The sequence below is a fragment of the Pan troglodytes genome, chromosome 6 (assembly GCF_028858775.2).
Source record: "Pan troglodytes isolate AG18354 chromosome 6, NHGRI_mPanTro3-v2.0_pri, whole genome shotgun sequence".
Classification (NCBI taxonomy): domain Eukaryota; kingdom Metazoa; phylum Chordata; class Mammalia; order Primates; family Hominidae; genus Pan; species Pan troglodytes.
In genome coordinates, this window is record NC_072404.2 from 6,100,169 (window position 1) to 6,118,448 (window position 18,280).

Below are 18,280 nucleotides of genomic sequence, written 5' to 3' on the forward strand. Positions count from 1 at the left end.
GCCCTAGACCCCTGTGGCCATGCCATGATCCACACCAGGCACCACGTGTGCCTTTGTCATCGAAATACCTGCAGTTCCCAAATACGTCTGGCCTCACAGGGTTGTTGGGGCTTAAATGTGCAAATACGAGTAAAGAGGTGAGAGCGGAGCCTGACAGCGCACCTGCTGGGCGGGGTCTCCAACACTGCAGCATTTTGGGGGAAGCTCTCCTACTGGGTGGGGTCTTAGTACAGCAGCAGCATTTCAAGGTGGGCTGATCCTTCTCATCTGGGGAAGCCAGGGCTGGGCAGGTGCCTGAGCCTCATGAGGGTCTCAGTCTAGATGTTGGGCCCTATTCTCCCTGCTGCCTTGGGCTTGGAGATGCTCCCAGGTGAGTTATCATTTGTGACGAGGTCTGTCTTCCTGAGGAAGCAGGGGACCCTCACCTGTGAACCAAGTGTGCCATGGGAGCTGCTCCATGTCCAGGTCCAGGTCTCCTGGTCTGCAGGGAACGGCACAAGGGGGCTGGCCTAGGCCAGGAGGATGTGCTCTGTCCTAGAAGGGGGCTGACCTGCTTGCTGACCCCGCTTGCTGCTGCCTGGCTGACCTGACTCAGCCACGGCTGTTCCGAGGGCCCTTCTGAGTACGAACTTCCAGTTGGAGGATCTGGGTGAAGACCCAGCTGCTTAAGATAGCGGCCTCTGGCTAGGCCCTTGGCGTGGCCAAGCCAATCAGGCAGGTTTAGAGCCTGGTGCCCCTAGACAGGTCCTGCAACCAAGAACAGGGGTAGCCTTCAAAGGCCAGGCCTGCCTTCCAACCACCGCTCCACAGCAAGGGAAACCAAGGCTCTTAGGGCAGGAGGCTTGTCCGAGATTAGCACCTGCGTGCTCCAGGCTCTGAGTTCTGTCCCCTCAGCTGTCCGGCCCCTGGGTGCTCACTTTAATCTCAAGTCATTCATCTTACTATTAAACGTGAGCCCAGAAATATTGTCGTAATGGAGAACGATGCCTGCGAGTCTCCAAAGCCTTCCCTTGGAATGGTTCCATTAAATCTCCCCTGCTCAGAACCACCCAATCCAATTCATGGAGCGCCACGTGGTCTACAGCACAGCTGGTTAGGGCCAGCGGAGGTTTATTTATAGCTGGGCTCCTGGCTGCCTGGTAACCGGCCATTGCCACCTTTAAAGAGTCTTGGGATATTATCTACCTCTATTCAGCTTGAAATCAGGCATGCAGTGCCTTGGGCTGGGGCTGGTGATAATTCAATTTCTATCATGCACAATTATGGATGCAAAGAATGAATGACATAATTAACTACTCTGTACTTGGAATTACTTTAAAAAATAGTCATCCCACTGGCATGTGAGGATTTGGGCAGCTTCTGGACTGAAATACAGACTTCATAATTGCTCCATCCAGATTGGGACAAAGACTGTGGTTGGGAGAACATGCCTGAACAAAGAAAAAAGGCTCTGCAGGACCAAAGTCCTTGACACTAATTGATCTGCCAAAAGAGGAAGAATGAGTCCAGCTAGAATCCAGGACTAACCAGCGGGTGAGCTCCAAGGAACAAAGGGCCTCCGCTGGGTCAGCCCACGAGAGGGAGCTGCCTGCAGGTACCCGGGAGGGCATAGCCACCGTGTCTGTTCCTTGGGAGCAGGACTCCTTGGAAGGCAGCGCCAGCTCCAGAAAGGCCACTGTTCCCCCTCCCGCCCACCCCAGGTGGCAACGGCCCCTGCAGGTCACTGTCCCAGGGCCTCGCTTGGCCGGCCTAGAGAGAGAAAAGGGAAGATGCCCAATTAGCTGGACGCCCATGGCCCCAGGGCTGGGGGACCTTGGGTTATCCTGAAAGAAGGACAATGACCACCTGCAAAGGACGATTTCAAGTGGAGCCTGGAGGAGGCGGCAAATAGCTCAGTCCGCACTCAACTCCCTTCCCAGCCGTCTGGTGGAAGGTGAGGAGCAAAAGCTCATGCTGCTGAGGCCTGGGGCCACCCAGGCACCGGCCTCCCCGTGCTGAGCAGAGACAGCAGCCCGCTAGCTGCAGGAGTGTGCCCCGATGCGCACCTGCCGACTTTCATTCTGATGCAGACATGGTCCCCACTGGGGCAAGGCTGCAGTTTTCTTTTAAAAAACAGATCTTTCAAAATAAAAGGGGCCTTGAAGAAAATCGTGGAATAAATAACAGTCTGGGGTGGAGGCGGTTCTGGCAAAAGTGTCCTGAGGGTGGTGTGTGATGGACGGGACTTTGGGCAGTGCTGATGTGGCCTTGCCTGTCACTTGAGGCCTGCAGGAGAGTCGAGGACTGGCAGACCCAGGTCCGGAGCAGGTTCAGGCTCCCAGCTCTTCCAGCCCCTTACCTCGCAGTAGGGTCCCACAGTTCTAGCCTCCTTGAAGCCAGCCCCAGGGTGTCCACTGGTGGCCAACTATGTCCTTTTCCTCAGAACCAGGTCCCTCGGTGCCCAGGGTGAGTGGGTATATGAGCCTGGGTGTGGGCACCTAGGGTCTGGGACACCCAGCAGACCTCTCTGGCTTGGAGATGTGTGGGGTGGGAAGAACAGGGTGACCTGAGCTCCCCTGGTGCCACATTCTCCACGTCTGAGCCCTCTTTGGGTGAGGCCCTACTTCCAGCACACACAGCTGTCCCCATTCATCTTCAGGAAAAACTGACCCTTGAGGCCAGACAGTGGCTGTGAAGAGCAGGGGGACCGCCTGACAGTGACCCCCAAGGACAGACGCTGGCCCTCTTCATGGACGAGATGACCAGGGCCAAAGGCGGCAACATGGGGGCCCACACTGACGGGAGCATCTCACACCTGGATGTGTTTGTGTGGTCCACAGGTCTGTAGGAGGTGGAACTGGTTAATTTAAAGTCAGGTTAGGGTTCTTGTTAGAAAGGGTTCCTGCTCCCACCAGAAACCAAGGATGAGTGGTGGCTGCACCCAGTCTCCATCCCCATGAGCACCCTGCGGGGTGTTGGGACCCCCAGCCCCGGGCCACACACCTCTTTCTTTCAGGGCCGTCTCTCCCTGTCTCTCCAGACCTGCTCTGGGTTCTTCCTTCTAGAGTTCCCAGTGGGTTGCCGGAGCTGTCTGGGGTTACGTGGCTTGCCTAAGGCCACACTGATTGGGGCCCGGCACCAAAGCCCATTAGTATTTCTGTGACAGCAGCCGTCTTTCTATGTAAGACGCTTATTTCATAAGAAACGCCAGCATCTCTTGGAGTCCTTCTGAGGAGGCAACTGCATACGAGCATCGCCTCTGTCCCGTGCTGTGACCCGGGGAGGGACCGTGGGAAAAACCCAGGGGCGTCCGAGGGTCTGGGTGGCCCCGGACTCTTCGTGCTGACGGCAACACGAAATAATGAAGGCACAGGGCACTCTGTTCGTGCATGTTAACTTGTGTAACTAGTGCACGTGAATCACATTAACTAGCCATGTTAACTAGTGACGTAGATTAATAATGATTCATCAGTATGAATGAGTCCTGTATACTGACGGATATCCGAGCGATAGGATTCTTCAGCGAGGCCGGGGAAGAAGCAGACTGTCCCCTTTGGTCTAAAGGTGGTGGGTGAAGTGGTGGGAGGTGCTCAGGGCAGGTGGCAGGAAGGGGAGAGCGTTCCAGATGGGGAGAACCTATTTGAAAGGCAGTGGACATCTTCCCGTGTGCGTAGAGAGGACGGGTGGCTGCTGGGTGGGAGTTGGGGGAATGGGGCTTGTGGACATCTTCCCCTGTGCGTAGAGAGGACGGGTGGCTGCTGGGTGGGAGTTGGGGGAATGGGGCTTGTGGACATCTTCCCCTGTGCATAGAGAGGACGGGTGGCTGCTGGGTGGGAGTTGGGGGAATGGGGCTTGTGGACATCTTCCCGTGTGCATAGAGAGGACGGGTGGCTGTGGGGTGGGAACTGGGGGAATGGGGGGGGCCCTGTGGACATCTTCCCATGTGCATAGAGGGGATGGGTGGCTGCTGGGTGGGATTGTACTGGGGAATGGGGGGGCCCTATGGATATCTTCCCATGTGCATAGAGAGAATGGGTGGCTGCTGGGTGGGATTGCACTGGGGAATGGGGCTTGTGGACATCTTCCCGTGTGCATAGAGAGGACAGGTGGCCATTGGAGCAGTGCAGACGGGACCTGTTTCCAGAAGAAGGACTGAACTGACCAGATTTGCATGATATGTTTTTATTGCACTGGGAATTGGGGCCTAGAGGCCCACTGGGGTTTGATTGTGCTGTTGGTTTGATGATGGCCTGGATTTTGGGGGAGGGGCAGGTATAGAGGGAGATGGAGGGAAGGTGGTAGGTGGGAGAGGGCTTAGCAGGTGAGTCTCTGAGACTTGTCCACGGTGTGGGGTGACTTTGGGGTCTGTGCCAGGATGCCCCCACCTCAGCCGGCTTCATGGGCATCAGAGGGATTAGCTCTCAGTGGGTCCCTCCCCAGGCTGGGGTTGGGCAGGCTCTGACTGATCCCTGTCCACTGGAGGCACGGGAGGCTGCATCTGGGAGGGCGTCTCCGTCAGTCCCGTCCCCAGGGCCTGTGCCCACACGCCTGGGCTTCTCCCACCAATGAGGTGAGCTTTCCAAGCGTCGTGAACTTTGGTCTATCTTCAAGAAAACCCAAAATTGCACCTTTTTTTCAAGGCCTGACCTGTGTCCTGGCTCTGCCACCTGCTGGCCCTTTCCTGGGTGGGAGGGCAGGGGTGACCCGTTCAGTGACAGGAGGGTGGGCGTCTGTACCTGCCACCCATCCCGATGAGCACCGAAGGCCTGAGACGCAGGGCAGCTTGTGTGTCGGTCTTTGCAGGGAGACTGTATCTGATTTTAGAGCAGAATTCCAAATGTCTTCCAGCAGAAGACCCACTTGGTAGACTGAGTGGCAGGCCCACGGTCCACAGGAAGCCGAGTCCTCAGTCGCTGTGAGATCTTCATGCCTTTAATTTCTAATTGTTTATTTGCTCCATGGGGAGGAGCTGGCCTCATAGCTGAGCACAGGGGCCAGGGAGACAGGACCTGCTTCCAAAAGAAGAAGGACTGAACTGACCAGATTTGGATAATATGTTGTTATTTTACAAACCGGGATTACAAGCCCTGGAAGGAGCTGATGAGCTGTCGCACCTGAGCCAGGAAGGAACTGTTAAATCCTGTGACCCCAGTTACTAGTGGAAATGGGAGCATCAAATGGGGCTTAATCCGGCCACTAATTTTCTCATCATCACTTCGTTATTATCTTACTAAAAAATGTAGTCACTATTCATTGCAGAAACTTAGAAAGCACAGTTAAGGAAAAAACAGAAAACTAAAGTCAACCACGGTTTTACTTTTGGGAGAAAACTACCAAGCTTCAGGCGCCCATCCGTGCATCCCAGGTTAAAAATCCGTGCAGTGTATTCAGAAGAAAATGGTTATGGAGTCTAAGTTTTTAATAGGCTGCTTTGCTTACTGGTAAAATCATACGCTGTTTGCTGTCATTGAAAACCCCCTGGTGCCCGGTGAGAAGCCGGGATGGAGCCCGTTTACGGAGCCTCGAGCTGCTGGCCCGCCTGAGGCTGGCGTTCAGGTTCTGTGCAGTGTTTTGGAGAGAAATGAGATTCGTTGCTGCTTCCTTCACCTGAGGAGGGCACGGCCTCTGAGAGTTTCACCAGCAGACCTGACTGCGCAGCAGTCCAGGGCGGTGAGCCCAGCCCCAGTCTTGACCATGGCCTGTCAAACGTGGTTCCTGACAGAGTAGTGGCTGGAGCAGACGCTGCCTGGAGGGAATGGGCACGTGACCCGGGGTGTGAGCTGTGAGCTCAGGGGCAGCAAGAGCCATCAGAAATGGGGAGGGCATGTGGCGCTTGAGTGGCCATCGCTGTGGCGAGCCCCCACACTGCGGCTGTTCTCAGCACTCAGGGAAGAGACACGGCACTCGCGTGGCCTTTGCCGTGGTGAGCACCCACGCCATCGCTGTTCTCGGTGCTCAGGGAGGGGCCGTGGCACTTGTGTGGCCTTTGCCGTGGTGAGTCGCCACATTGCCACTGTTCTCTGTGCTCAGGGAGGGAATGTGGCACTCGTGTGGCCTTCGCTGTGCTGTGTCCCCACACTGCTGCTGTTCTCAATGCTCAGGGAGGGCACGTGGCACTCGTGGCCTTTGCCATGGTGAGCGCCCACGCTGCCGCTGTTCTCAGTGTTCAGGGAGGGGAAGTGGCACCTGTGTGGCCCTGGCCATGGTGAGTCCCCACACTGCCGCTGTTCTTGGTGCTCGGGGAGGGGACCTGGCACTCTTGTGGCCCTTGCCGTGGTGAGTCCCCACGCCACTGCTGTCCTGAGCACTCACAGCATTGCCCCCATGTAGTCCTAAGGTTGGTCCTGGATGAGGCGTGTCACCCCCATTCTGCAGGAGCAGCCGAGTTTCTGGCAGGTCACATGAGGCACCACCCTACTCACCAGGACCCTGGAAAGGAGGCGGGACAGGCGTCCACTGAGCCCCATTGTTTTGTAGAAACGGGGTCTCTGTTGCCCAGGCTGATCTTGAGCCCCTGGCCTCAAGCAGTCTTCCCACAGCCTCCCGAGTAGCTGGGACCACAGACACGCACCACCACGATGTCAGCCTCTGAGTAGCTGGGACCACGGACACGCACCACCACGACGTCAGCCTCTGAGTAGCTGGGACCACGGACACGCACCACCACGATGTCAGCCTCTGAGTAGCTGGGACCATGGACACGCACCACCACAACATCAGCCTCCTGAGTAACTGGGACCACAGACACGCACCACCACGACGTCAGCCTCCCGAGTAGCTGTGACCACGGATACGCACCACCACGATGTCAGCCTCCCGAGTAGCTGTGACCACAGACACGCACCACCACGATGTCAGCCTCCGAGTAGCTGTGACCACGGATACGCACCACCACGATGTCAGCCTCCCGAGTAGCTGTGACCACAGACACGCACCACCACGATGTCAGCCTCCGAGTAGCTGGGACCATAGACACGCACCACCACGACGTCAGCCTCCGAGTAGCTGGGACCATAGACACGCACCACCACAACATCAGCCTCCTGAGTAACTGGGACCACAGACACGCACCACGACGACGTCAGCCTCCGAGTAGCTGGGACCACAGACACGCACCACCACGACGTCAGCCTCCGAGTAGCTGGGACCACAGACACGCACCACCATGACGTCAGCCTCCCGAGTAGCTGGGACCACAGACACGCACCGCCATGACGTCAGCCTCCCGAGTAGCTGTGACCACGGACACGCACCACCACGATGTCAGCCTCCGAGTAGCTGGGACCACAGACACGCACCACCACGACGTCAGCCTCTGAGTAGCTGGGACCACAGACAGGCACCACCACACCAGTTAATTTTTTAATTTTTTGGTAGAGATGGGGTCTTGCTATGTTGCCCAGGCTGGTCTCAAACTCTTGGCCTCAATCAAGCCTCCTGCCTCGGCCTCCAAAAGTGCTGGGATTTCAGGCATGAGCCGCCACACTCGGGCACTGGGCCCCGTTTAACAGGAGGGGAGGGGCGGGAGGTGCAGACCCCTCAGAGACGCCGCAGGAGGCCGAGCACACTGCCCTGAGGTCACGTCGGAGGCCGTCGACGGTTTCTGTGGCTGCGCCGGGCTTGGGCTCCATCTCCCTCCTGCCTGGGGCCGGTACCAGCTCCTCCCTTGTGGCCAAGTGACGCCCTGTGGATGGTGGGGACTCTGCTTTCTCGTCTGCGCCCTCCCCCGTGCTCCTGGCCTTCCTGGAGGATTCAGTGTCCTCGGGAAGCATCCACGGCACCCCCAGGCCCTCCGCGAAGCCCGCTGTCCTCACGCTGACCCTCCCTCCCAGCCAGCCGCCACCTGAGACCTCGGTTCCTCTGGGTCAGTTCTTCCCGTCTGAAGGGAGTGACTTGAGCTTTCTTCCACCAAACCTACAAACCCATCTGCAGGCAGCTCCCCCATCCCGCCATCTCCTGCAGGGCTGGGCCCTCCCTGAGCCCCATGCCCTCAGCACACGCGCGTGCCCTCCAGCCACGTGGAGGAATCGTGAGGTCCCTGGAGTGTCTCCGTCGCCCCAGGCTGGCTGGGTTCTGTCTTCCTTCCATGCCATTCCCTCTCTGGCCGTCCCCCTGCTCCACATCCCACGTCACTCCACCAGACACCTCTCAGATCCTCAGATATTTCTTGGATTTTTCCATTTTTCCATCTTCCTCCAAACCACCACCGTCTCCTGCAGCTGCCGCAGTCCCAGCCTCTCCCACCTCCAGTGTCCACCGTTGGCTCCCGGGCAGCAACAGCAGCCAGGGACAGAATCTGTGTGGGGCCCTCATGCCCTGCTGCCCCACGCTGGCCGCCCTTCCCTTTCCCTGGGACCCCCTGAGACCTGCTGGCTCACCAGCCCCCATCCCACCTTTGCACCCTCCTGTCCCCTGTGACGTATCAATCATGGCCCCCTCAGCCCTGTTGCCCCGCGCTGGCCATCCTTACCTTCCCCTGGCACCCCCTGAGACCTGCTGGCTTACCGGCCCCCATCCCACCTTTGCACCCTCCCGTGCACTGTGATGCGTTGGCCCTGGTCCCCTCGGCCCTGCGCACGTGGTCACTGTCCACTGTGAGGCGTCGGTGACGGCCCCCTCGGCCCCGCACTCGTGCTCACTGTCCACTGTGACGCGTCTGTCACTGTCCCCCTCCGCCCCGCACTCGTGCTCACTGTCCACTGTGACGCGTCGGTCACGGCCCCCTCGGCCCCGCACTCGTGCTCACTGTCCACTGTGACGCGTCTGTCACTGTCCCCCTCCGCCCCGCACTCGTGCTCACTGTCCACTGTGACGCGTCTGTCACTGTCCCCCTCCGCCCCGCACTCGTGCTCACTGTCCACTGTGACGCGTCGGTCACGGCCCCCTCGGCCCTGCACACGTGTCCACTGTGACGCGTCGGTCACTGTCCCCCTCTGCCCCGCACTCGTGCCGTCCTCTGTGGGGCCGGGGCCAGCCCTGCCCCTCGCTCCGAGAGCAGCTCAAATGTTAGCTCCCTAAGGAGGCTGCTCCTGAGCTGCGCCCAGGGCCCCCGCCCCGCTTCCCTCTTCCCCTTTGCGCCCGAGCAGTCGCGTATGCCACCCCACCACGTTCCATTTACGTCTGTCCCGGCAGGGATGCCCGGCTCTTGTTCGGGCCCGGGATGTTGACGTGTGACCAGTTCCTGGTGTGGCCCCGTGAGGCCCCCTCACACCGGCCAATCCCCCGCGTGGCCTGGACCTACCGGTCCATACCGCGTGACAATCTCCCATCTCGGGCGACCTGGAGGCCCTCGCTGTGGCCAGTTTAGCTCCCGGGGCTGCCCCAGGCCGAGGCCAGCCCCTTCCCTGCTGTGGGAACCCCCCGGAGCCCCCTTCCTTCTCCACCAGCAAAAAGGAAATCCTGAGGTGGTGGGAGGAGGGTCCCATTGGGAGTTCTTGAGCCTCCTGGTGGCCAAAGCTGGAGGGAGGCTTCTGGAGGCTTCCACACCCCAGCGAGTCCTTGCGGAGCGGCGGGAGCTGCCTCCCATGAGACAGGTGCTTTCAGCCCCAGGTCTCCCCAAAGTCACCCTGCTCAGGTTGCTTGTAGCTCCCCAGAAACGCGGGCGGGAGGTGCCACTCCCCGTTCTTAGGCAGGGGCAGGGGGGTGCGTGGGTGTGTGTGTGTGTGCACTGTGGGGATGCAGGGGGTGTGTGTGGGTGTGTGGGGGTGTGAGTGGCTGTGTGTGGTCGTGCAGGTGTATGTAGGGGTGTGTCGGGGGGTGTGTGTGGGTGTGTGGGGGTGTGAGTGGCTGTGTGTGGTCGTGCAGGTGTATGTAGGGGTGTGTGGGTGTCTGCAGGGGTGTGAGTGGCTGTGTGTGGTTGTGCAGGGGTATGTAGGGGTGTGTCGGGGGGTGTCTGTGGGTGTGTAAATGTAGGTTGGTGTTTGTTGGTGTGTAGGTGTGTGCTGATGTGAGTGGGTGTTTGAGGTGTTGCCTGCAGGTAAGCACACCTGGCCGTCCCTTCTAGGTGTCAGGCCCTTGTGTCTGTGGGTGTGTAGGTGTGTGTTGTGTGTAGTGTAGGGTGTGGTGTGTGTAGGTGTATATGGGTATTACATGACTGTGTATGGGGTGTGTGCTGATGTGTGTGGCTGTATACGTGTGGGTCCAGGTAAGCACACCTGGCCATCCCATCTAGGGGTCAGGCCCTGTGTCTGTGGGTGCGTGTGTGTGAGTGTATGTAGGTGTGTGTGATGTGTAGTGTGTGGGTGTGGTGTGTGTACATGGGTGTGGGTGTGGTGTGTGCTGATGTGTGTGGCTGTATATGTGTGGGTCCAGGTAAGCACACCTGGCCGTCCCTTCTAGGTGTCAGGCCCTTGGGTCTGTGGTCAGCATGGAGAGATCTACCCCAGTACTCAACCCTGAATACCAGGCAGAGAATCCATCAGCCAGGCGAGAGCTTCACTGCAGAAAACTCAAACCTCCCAGGCAGAGTGGGACCCCTGGACCATGCCCAGAGGACCCGGATTGCAGCCAAGAGCCCTCGTCCGCACAGGAGAAGAAGGGGCGTGAGGCCAGAGAGTGACCCTGTTTCTCTCCCTCCTTCCTGCAGCCATGAAGTCGGGGGGCACGCAGCTGAAGCTCATCATGACCTTCCAGAATTACGGGCAAGCGCTGTTCAAACCCATGAAGTAAGTGCCGAGGCCTGTGGGCTGGGGCGTGAGGAGCTGGAGCTGCAGGCGAGCAGGCGCCGGGCTTCTGCTGGAGACGGCCATGTCTCCTCCCAGGGTGTTTTGGGGAGACTGTGGGTGACCACTCTCAACTCTCCCCGTCATGGCAAACGAGCAACAGAGGTGGCCTCATTTTCTCTCCTCTCCCACGGCCTCCCCACCTCCTCCCTTTTTATAGGACAGAAAACCTACTGCTGGTTATTCTTACCCTGTGAGAATAAGCATTTGTATTTTAAACAAGTAACCTGGAATGTGAACACCAAAGAATGCCTCTCTGGAAGAGGTGACGTCCGCACCTTCCCAGCAGGCCTCCGGAGCCCGCACACCTTTGCTACAAAGGGCCGGACGCAGCTATTTCAGGCTTTGCAGGTGTATGGTCTCTCCCCAGTATTCAGCGGGTGGTCCTAGCCCCAAAGCAGCCAGACGCAGTACGTGGTGATGGGGGAGGCTGAGTTCTAATAAGTCTTCATTTATGCAACAAAATGGACTGGATGTGGTCCAGTGGACAGTGTGCCCTGATCTGGATAAAATAGAAACTGTGTCACCAAAACCGATAACACAGCGCTCCGTGGCATGCGACAGCTCGTGGTGAGGGGTGTGTGGACACCTGGCCACCCCAGGAAGGCTGCTGGGCTGGGTGGGGTCTGTGGCAGGCCGAGGGGTGTGTGTCCCACAGGAAGGGGCCAGCGGCCTATCAGCTCACTAGATCTTGGCCATCTGGCCTGATTTCCAACTTTCTAGAGAAGCTAGAAATATGGATTTTTTTTTCCTGTTTTAATCTTGGTGGTAACTAATTCAGAAGCTCTTCATATACTTTGCAGGTAAAACAAAATATAGCTGCCTGCTTGCAAGTTGTGGCTGGAGGCAGATGTTTGCAGCTGGGCTCGGTTTCTGGGCCTCTCATTTCTCTGGACAGATATGCTGGAGGGACTCGACCGAGGGAGGTGGCCCTGCCCCGGTCTTCCCCCAAGACCCACGAGTCCTGCCTCAGACCCGGGGCTGCCGGGAGCCGGTGGATGAGTCACAGCCCCGTGCCGGAGCCCGGGCCGAGGGCATCCCCGCTCACACGCTCACACAGGGCCGGGGAGCAGCCGTTCACCAAAATTACACGGAGGCCATCAGAGCTCAGGGCCTGGGGCTAAGGGCTGCTGCCAGGGGTGGGATGAACGCACGGGAGCTGATCCGCTGCCCCCACGGGTCTCACGGCCCAGCCCTGCGTGGGGCCTGAGATCACAAGCACTTTCTTCCCCGTTTCTGTGCGTGGATGTGAAACTCAGCCTCCTTGGGCCTCTCGTGGCCTCTGCCCCGGTCGAGGAGGCTCAGCCAGGAGAGATGGCGTCGCCCGGAGACCTGAGGGTCTCCTGGGTTACGTGAAGGAGCTGTTTGAAGACCCCTCCTTTCAGGATGCTGTGGTGTGGAGCTGGGGGTGGGCAGGAGACAAATGATCCTGGGCAGCTGCTGCCGGGCGGACCCTTCCCCTGGTGCCGGGCGGACCCTTCCCCTGGCAGTAACGGGAGTGGGATAGTCGCTGAATGGCGGTGTCTTCATCTCCCTTGAGCTGGCTTCCAGCCGCGGGCACGGCTGGGGGAGGCAGACTCCTGCCTCCCACCTGTGGGAGCATTTTTCAGCCTCGCAAATGTTTCCAGGTTCATTCAGGAGCATTCCCTGGAGGGGTGGCCCCGTCACGCCGAGCTACGGAACCTTGAGTGCTGTGTCCCGTCCGCAGAGAGCAGAGTGTTCCTGGGCGCCAGCTTGTCCGGCCCCTATTTCATGGTCCGCGTGAATCCTCAGGCCCCGTTTCTCATCTCTGAGGAGGTGGAAAGTGCAGCTGTGGTTGGAGAACGGTGACATTTACCAAGCCGCTGCTCTAACCCAGGCCCTGCGGGAACCGGCGTCTCGTGGGCACTCGGTAGCTGTGGGCCCGGCCTGTGCTTGGGGTTTATATACAGAAGCCTTTATGTTTGTCCATCCTCACATGGCCCTGTGAGTTATAGGAGGTGACGTTTACCGCTGCGTAAAGACGAGACAACTGGGGTTTAGAGAAGGAAAGTACAGACCCTCCTGGACCAGGATCCAGTGTCCCCTTAAGCCCAGGGTGCGCGACCTACCCTCCGCCTCCCCCAGCCTTCTCCCGTCCTCCTGCCCCGTCAGCCTCCCCTGGGCCTCCTCCCAGCCTCCTCCAACCTCCCTCAGTCTCCCCTCGGACCTTCCCATGCCTTCCCTGGACCTCCCCCCAGCCTCCTCCAACCTCCCTCAGCCTCCCCCAACCTCCCTCAGCCTCCTCCAACCTCCCTCAGCCTCCCCCAACCTCCCTCAGCCTCCTCCAACCTCCCTCAGCCTCCCCCAACCTCCCTCAGCCTCCTCCAACCTCCCTCAGCCTCCCCTCAGACCTTCCCTTGCCTTCCCTGGACCTCCCCCCAGCCTCCTCCAACCTCCCTCAGCCTCCCCCAACCTCCCTCAGCCTCCTCCAACCTCCCTCAGCCTCCCCCAACCTCCCTCAGCCTCCTCCAACCTCCCTCAGCCTCCCCCAACCTCCCTCAGCCTCCTCCAACCTCCCTCAGCCTCCTCCAACCTCCCTCAGCCTCCCCTCGGACCTTCCCTTGCCTTCCCTGGACCTCCCCCAGCCTCCTCCACCCTCCCAGCCTTTTCTGAGCCTCCCCTTAGACATTTCCCAGCCTCCACCAACCTCCCCCAACCTCCCTCAGCCTCCTCCAACCTCCCTCAGCCTCCCCCAACCTCCCTCAGCCTCCCCCAACCTCCCTCAGCCTCCCCCAGCCTCTTCCAACCTCCCGGCCTGCCCCCAACCTTCCACCTCACCTCCCCCACCTCTTCCTCCCCAGGCCTCCCCAAACCTCCCCAGCCCCCCACCATGATGGACACCCCACGTCCCCAGCGTGGCCACACGAGGGGCTGACCTTAGAGGTCAGGGGACCTCCCACGGTCCTGCAGCGGGCAGAGGTGGCGCCAGGCTCCAGAGCCCCCTCCCTAGGACCCGTTTGTCAGGGCCCTGCCGTCCCAGCTTGCCTGAAGGCCAAGGCTGCTGACGGACGGGCTGGGCAGGGCTGTGCTGTCACCCGGGGAGGCCAGTGTGACGCATGGGCTAAGCGGGGAGGTGGGGGCCGGGTTACAGCATAGCCAGGAAACAGGCCTGAGAAGCCTGCTGCAGTTGGGGAAACTGAGGCCCGGAAAGGGAAAGGATACGTCCGAGGCCGTGGAGTCCAGAGGCTGGTCCGGGACTCCGTCTTCCCACAGGGCACGTGGCGGGCAGAGGCAGGGACCCCCACACCTCAGGCGGGCGGGTGTGTGCGAACCTTTTGCAAACCTCCCAGCTCGGTCCTCTCACCGCCGCCCCCCGGGTCAGGTCAGGGCGTTGGCTGGTGCCCGACCCTCCTTTGCAAACCAGGGGGCCTGGATCTGTCATTGATCGAGGTCCTGCAGCCAGTCGCGCCCCTGATGACCCATTGCCCAGGGCCTGGGGGATGATCGTTTCTTCTTCCGCAGAGGCTGTGGTTTGCATACGAAAGCAGCTGTGGTTCATGACCACAGCATTAATGAGTTAAAATCCATGATTAATAGTTCTCTTTAAAGGCCGGGCACACTGGCTCGCAGCTGTAATCCCAGCACTTTGGGAGGCCGAGGCTGGCGGATCATTTGAATCTAGGAGTTCAAGAGCAGCCTGGCCAACATGGTGAAACCCCATCTCTACTAAAAATATAAAAATTAGCCGGGTGTGGTGGTTTGTGCCTGTGATCCCAGCTACTCAGGATGCTGAAACAGGAGATTCGCTTGAACCTGGGAGGTGGAGGTTACAGTGAGCCACTGCACTCCAGCCTGAGGGACAGAACAAGACTCCGTCTCAAAAAAAAAAGTTTTCTTTAGTAAAGGACTTTGCTCTCTGCGCTCATCATGGCTTGGTGAGTTCCTAGTACAACGTCGTGAATTAGTTAGAGAGCACAGTGTTTCTCCTCCGAGGTGCTAGATGTGCGGTGAGAGGGTGTAGATGAGGGGCCGGCGGTGAGGTGAGGGCCAGCCTGGGGTGCTGCACAGCGTGTGGGGGGCGGGGTCACCAGGGGAAGTTTTAGGGTCTCCGTTTCTAATAGTCGCTGAAAAGCACGTAGCCGGCACATTAACCCAAGAGCTCCTGGGTGCTTTTGCTTTAGGGTTACGTTAAGATATTTACGTTCTTTTTTTAAAGTCAGCTTTATTGAGATATAATTCACAAGCCATGCGATTCACCCACTTAAAGTCTGCAGCTTGGGGGCTTTCAGCTCAGAACTGTGCATTCATCACCGCAGTTGATTTTAGCCCGTTCTCCGTGACTCCACAGAGAAATCCTTCACCATTCTGTCATCACTCCTCAACCCCCTTGTCCCCCTGCAGCCCCCGTCAAGCACTAGCCTACATTCTGCTTCTTGATATTCATAGGTTACTTATTCTGGATTTTCATACAAATGGAATCACGCACTGCGTAGTCCTTTGTGAGTGACACGTTTCCAAGGCTCTGGAATCTGCAGTGTGTAGTCCTTTGTGAGTGACATGGAGGGTTCTGGAGTCCTGCAGTGTGTAGTCCTTTGTGAGTGACATGGAGGGTTCTGGAGTCCTGCAGTGTGTGGTCCTTTGTGAGTGACATGGAGGGCTGTGGAATCTGCAGTGTGTAGTCCTTTGTGAGTGACATGGAGGGTTCTGGAGTCCTGCAGTGTGTGGTCCTTTGTGAGTGACATGGAGGGCTCTGGAGTCCTGCAGTGTGTAGTCCTTTGTGAGTGACATGGAGGGCTGTGGAGTCCTGCAGTGTGTGGTTCTTTGTGAGTGACATGGAGGGTTCTGGAGTCCTGCAGTGTGTGGTTCTTTGTGAGTGACATGGAGGGCTCTGGAGTCCTGCAGTGTGTGGTTCTTTGTGAGTGACATGGAGGGCTGTGGAGTCCTGCAGTGTGTAGTCCTTTGTGAGTGACATGGAGGGCTGTGGAGTCCTGCAGTGTGTAGTCCTTTGTGAGTGACATGGAGGGTTCTGGAGTCCTGCAGTGTGTAGTCCTTTGTGAGTGACATGGAGGGTTCTGGAGTCCTGCAGTGTGTGGTTCTTTGTGAGTGACATGGAGGGTTCTGGAGTCCTGCAGTGTGTGGTTCTTTGTGAGTGACATGGAGGGCTCTGGAGTCCTGCAGTGTGTGGTTCTTTGTGAGTGACATGGAGGGTTCTGGAGTCCTGCAGTGTGTAGTCCTTTGTGAGTGACATGGAGGGTTCTGGAGTCCTGTAGTGTGTGGTTCTTTGTGAGTGACATGGAGGGTTCTGGAGTCCTGCAGTGTGTGGTTCTTTGTGAGTGACATGGAGGGCTCTGGAGTCCTGCAGTGTGTGGTTCTTTGTGAGTGACATGGAGGGCTGTGGAGTCCTGCAGTGTGTAGTCCTTTGTGAGTGACATGGAGGGCTCTGGAGTCCTGCAGTGTGTGGTTCTTTGTGAGTGACATGGAGGGTTCTGGAGTCCTGCAGTGTGTAGTCCTTTGTGAGTGACATGGAGGGCTGTGGAGTCCTGCAGTGTGTAGTCCTTTGTGAGTGACATGGAGGGTTCTGGAGTCCTGCAGTGTGTGGTTCTTTGTGAGTGACATGGAGGGCTCTGGAGTCCTGCAGTGTGTGGTTCTTTGTGAGTGACATGGAGGGCTGTGGAGTCCTGCAGTGTGTAGTCCTTTGTGAGTGACATGGAGGGCTGTGGAGTCCTGCAGTGTGTAGTCCTTTGTGAGTGACATGGAGGGTTCTGGAGTCCTGCAGTGTGTGGTTCTTTGTGAGTGACATGGAGGGCTCTGGAGTCCTGCAGTGTGTAGTCCTTTGTGAGTGACATGGAGGGCTGTGGAGTCCTGCAGTGTGTAGTCCTTTGTGAGTGACATGGAGGGTTCTGGAGTCCTGCAGTGTGTGGTTCTTTGTGAGTGACATGGAGGGCTCTGGAGTCCTGCAGTGTGTGGTTCTTTGTGAGTGACATGGAGGGTTGTGGAGTCCTGCAGTGTGTGGTTCTTTGTGAGTGACATGGAGGGCTCTGGAGTCCTGCAGTGTGTGGTTCTTTGTGAGTGACATGGAGGGCTCTGGAGTCCTGCAGTGTGTGGTTCTTTGTGAGTGACATGGAGGGTTCTGGAGTCCTGCAGTGTGTGGTTCTTTGTGAGTGACATGGAGGGCTGTGGAATTGTGCATTGTGTAGTCCTTTGTGAGTGACATGGAGGGCTGTGGAGTCCTGCAGTGTATGGTCCTTTTTGAGTGACATGGAGGGCTCTGGAATCTGCAGTGTGTAGTCCTTTGTGAGTGACATGGAGGGCTCTGGAGTCCTGCAGTGTGTAGTCCTTTGTGAGTGACATGGAGGGTTCTGGAGTCCTGCAGTGTGTGGTCCTTTGTGAGTGACATGGAGGGCTCTGGAGTCCTGCAGTGTGTAGTCCTTTGTGAGTGACATGGAGGGTTCTGGAGTCCTGCAGTGTGTGGTCCTTTGTGAGTGACATGGAGGGCTCCGGAGTTGTCCACTGCGTAGTCCTTTGTGAGTGACACGTTTCCAAGGCTCTGGAGTCCTGCAGTGTGTGGTCCTTTGTGAGTGACATGGAGGGCTCCGGAGTTGTCCACTGCGTAGTCCTTTGTGAGTGACACGTTTCCAAGGCTCTGGAGTCCTGCAGTGTGTGGTCCTTTGTGAGTGACATGGAGGGCTCCGGAGTTGGCCACTGCGTAGTCCTTTGTGAGTGACACGTTTCCAAGGCTCTGGAGTCCTGCATTGCACAGTCCTTTGTGACTGACACGGGGTTTCAACGCTCATCGGTGCTGCAGCACGCGTAGGTGCCTCCCTGTTTTTCATGGCTGAGTCATATTCCACGGTGTGGCTGTTCATTCTTTCCTCTGTTGATGGACATTTGAGTTGTTTCCACTTTTTGACAATCAAGGATAATGTTGCTTTGAGCAACCGTGTATGAGGTTTTGCAGGGCAGGTATTTTCAGCTCTCTTGGATGTATTCTGGGGAGCAGTTGCCGGATCACATGATAACTGCGTTTAACTGTTTGAGGAACTGACTGTCCGTTTTCTGCAGCGGCTGCACCGTTGTGTAACCCTGCGCGCTCGTTGCCGGGTTCCAGTTTCTCCATCTCCTCGTCAGCGTGTGCTGTTGTCTGGCTTTTTGATGACGGCCATCTCGGTGGGGGTGGAGGGGGGTTTTGTGGTGGTTTTGACTTGCACGTCCCAGTGACTAATATTAGAGTGTCTTTCCATGTGGGCACGGGCCATTGACGTGTCTTCTTTAAAGAAATGTCTATTCAGAGCTTTTGCCATTTTGTTCAGTTGGGGTATTTGTCTTTTTGTTACTAAGTTTTAAGACGTCTTGGCCAGGCGCAGTGGCTCACGCCTGTAATCCCAGCACTTTGGGAGGCCGAGGCAGGTGGATCATCTGAGGTTGGGAGTTCGAGACCAGCCTGACCCACATGGTGAAACCCCGTCTCTACTAAAAGTACAAAATTAGCCGGGCGTGGTGATGCACGCCTGTAATCCCAGCTACTCGGGAGGCTGAGGGCAGGAGAATCGCTTGAACCCGGGAGGCGGAGGTTGCAGTGAGCCGAGATCACACCACCCCACTCCAGCCTGGGCAACAAG

General features: G+C 57.9%; 1 protein-coding gene across 1 annotated transcript in view; it reads left to right on the top strand.

Moving 5' to 3' along the window:
• The window catches only part of FAM20C (FAM20C golgi associated secretory pathway kinase), a 69,162-nt gene that overhangs the window by 5,779 nt on the left and 45,103 nt on the right, over window positions 1-18,280 (top strand). Inside the window, exon 3 of the mRNA XM_063815131.1 lies at window positions 10,565-10,643. Coding sequence (XP_063671201.1) covers window positions 10,565-10,643 — 79 coding nt within the window. The remainder of the gene's footprint in view (window positions 1-10,564; window positions 10,644-18,280) is intronic.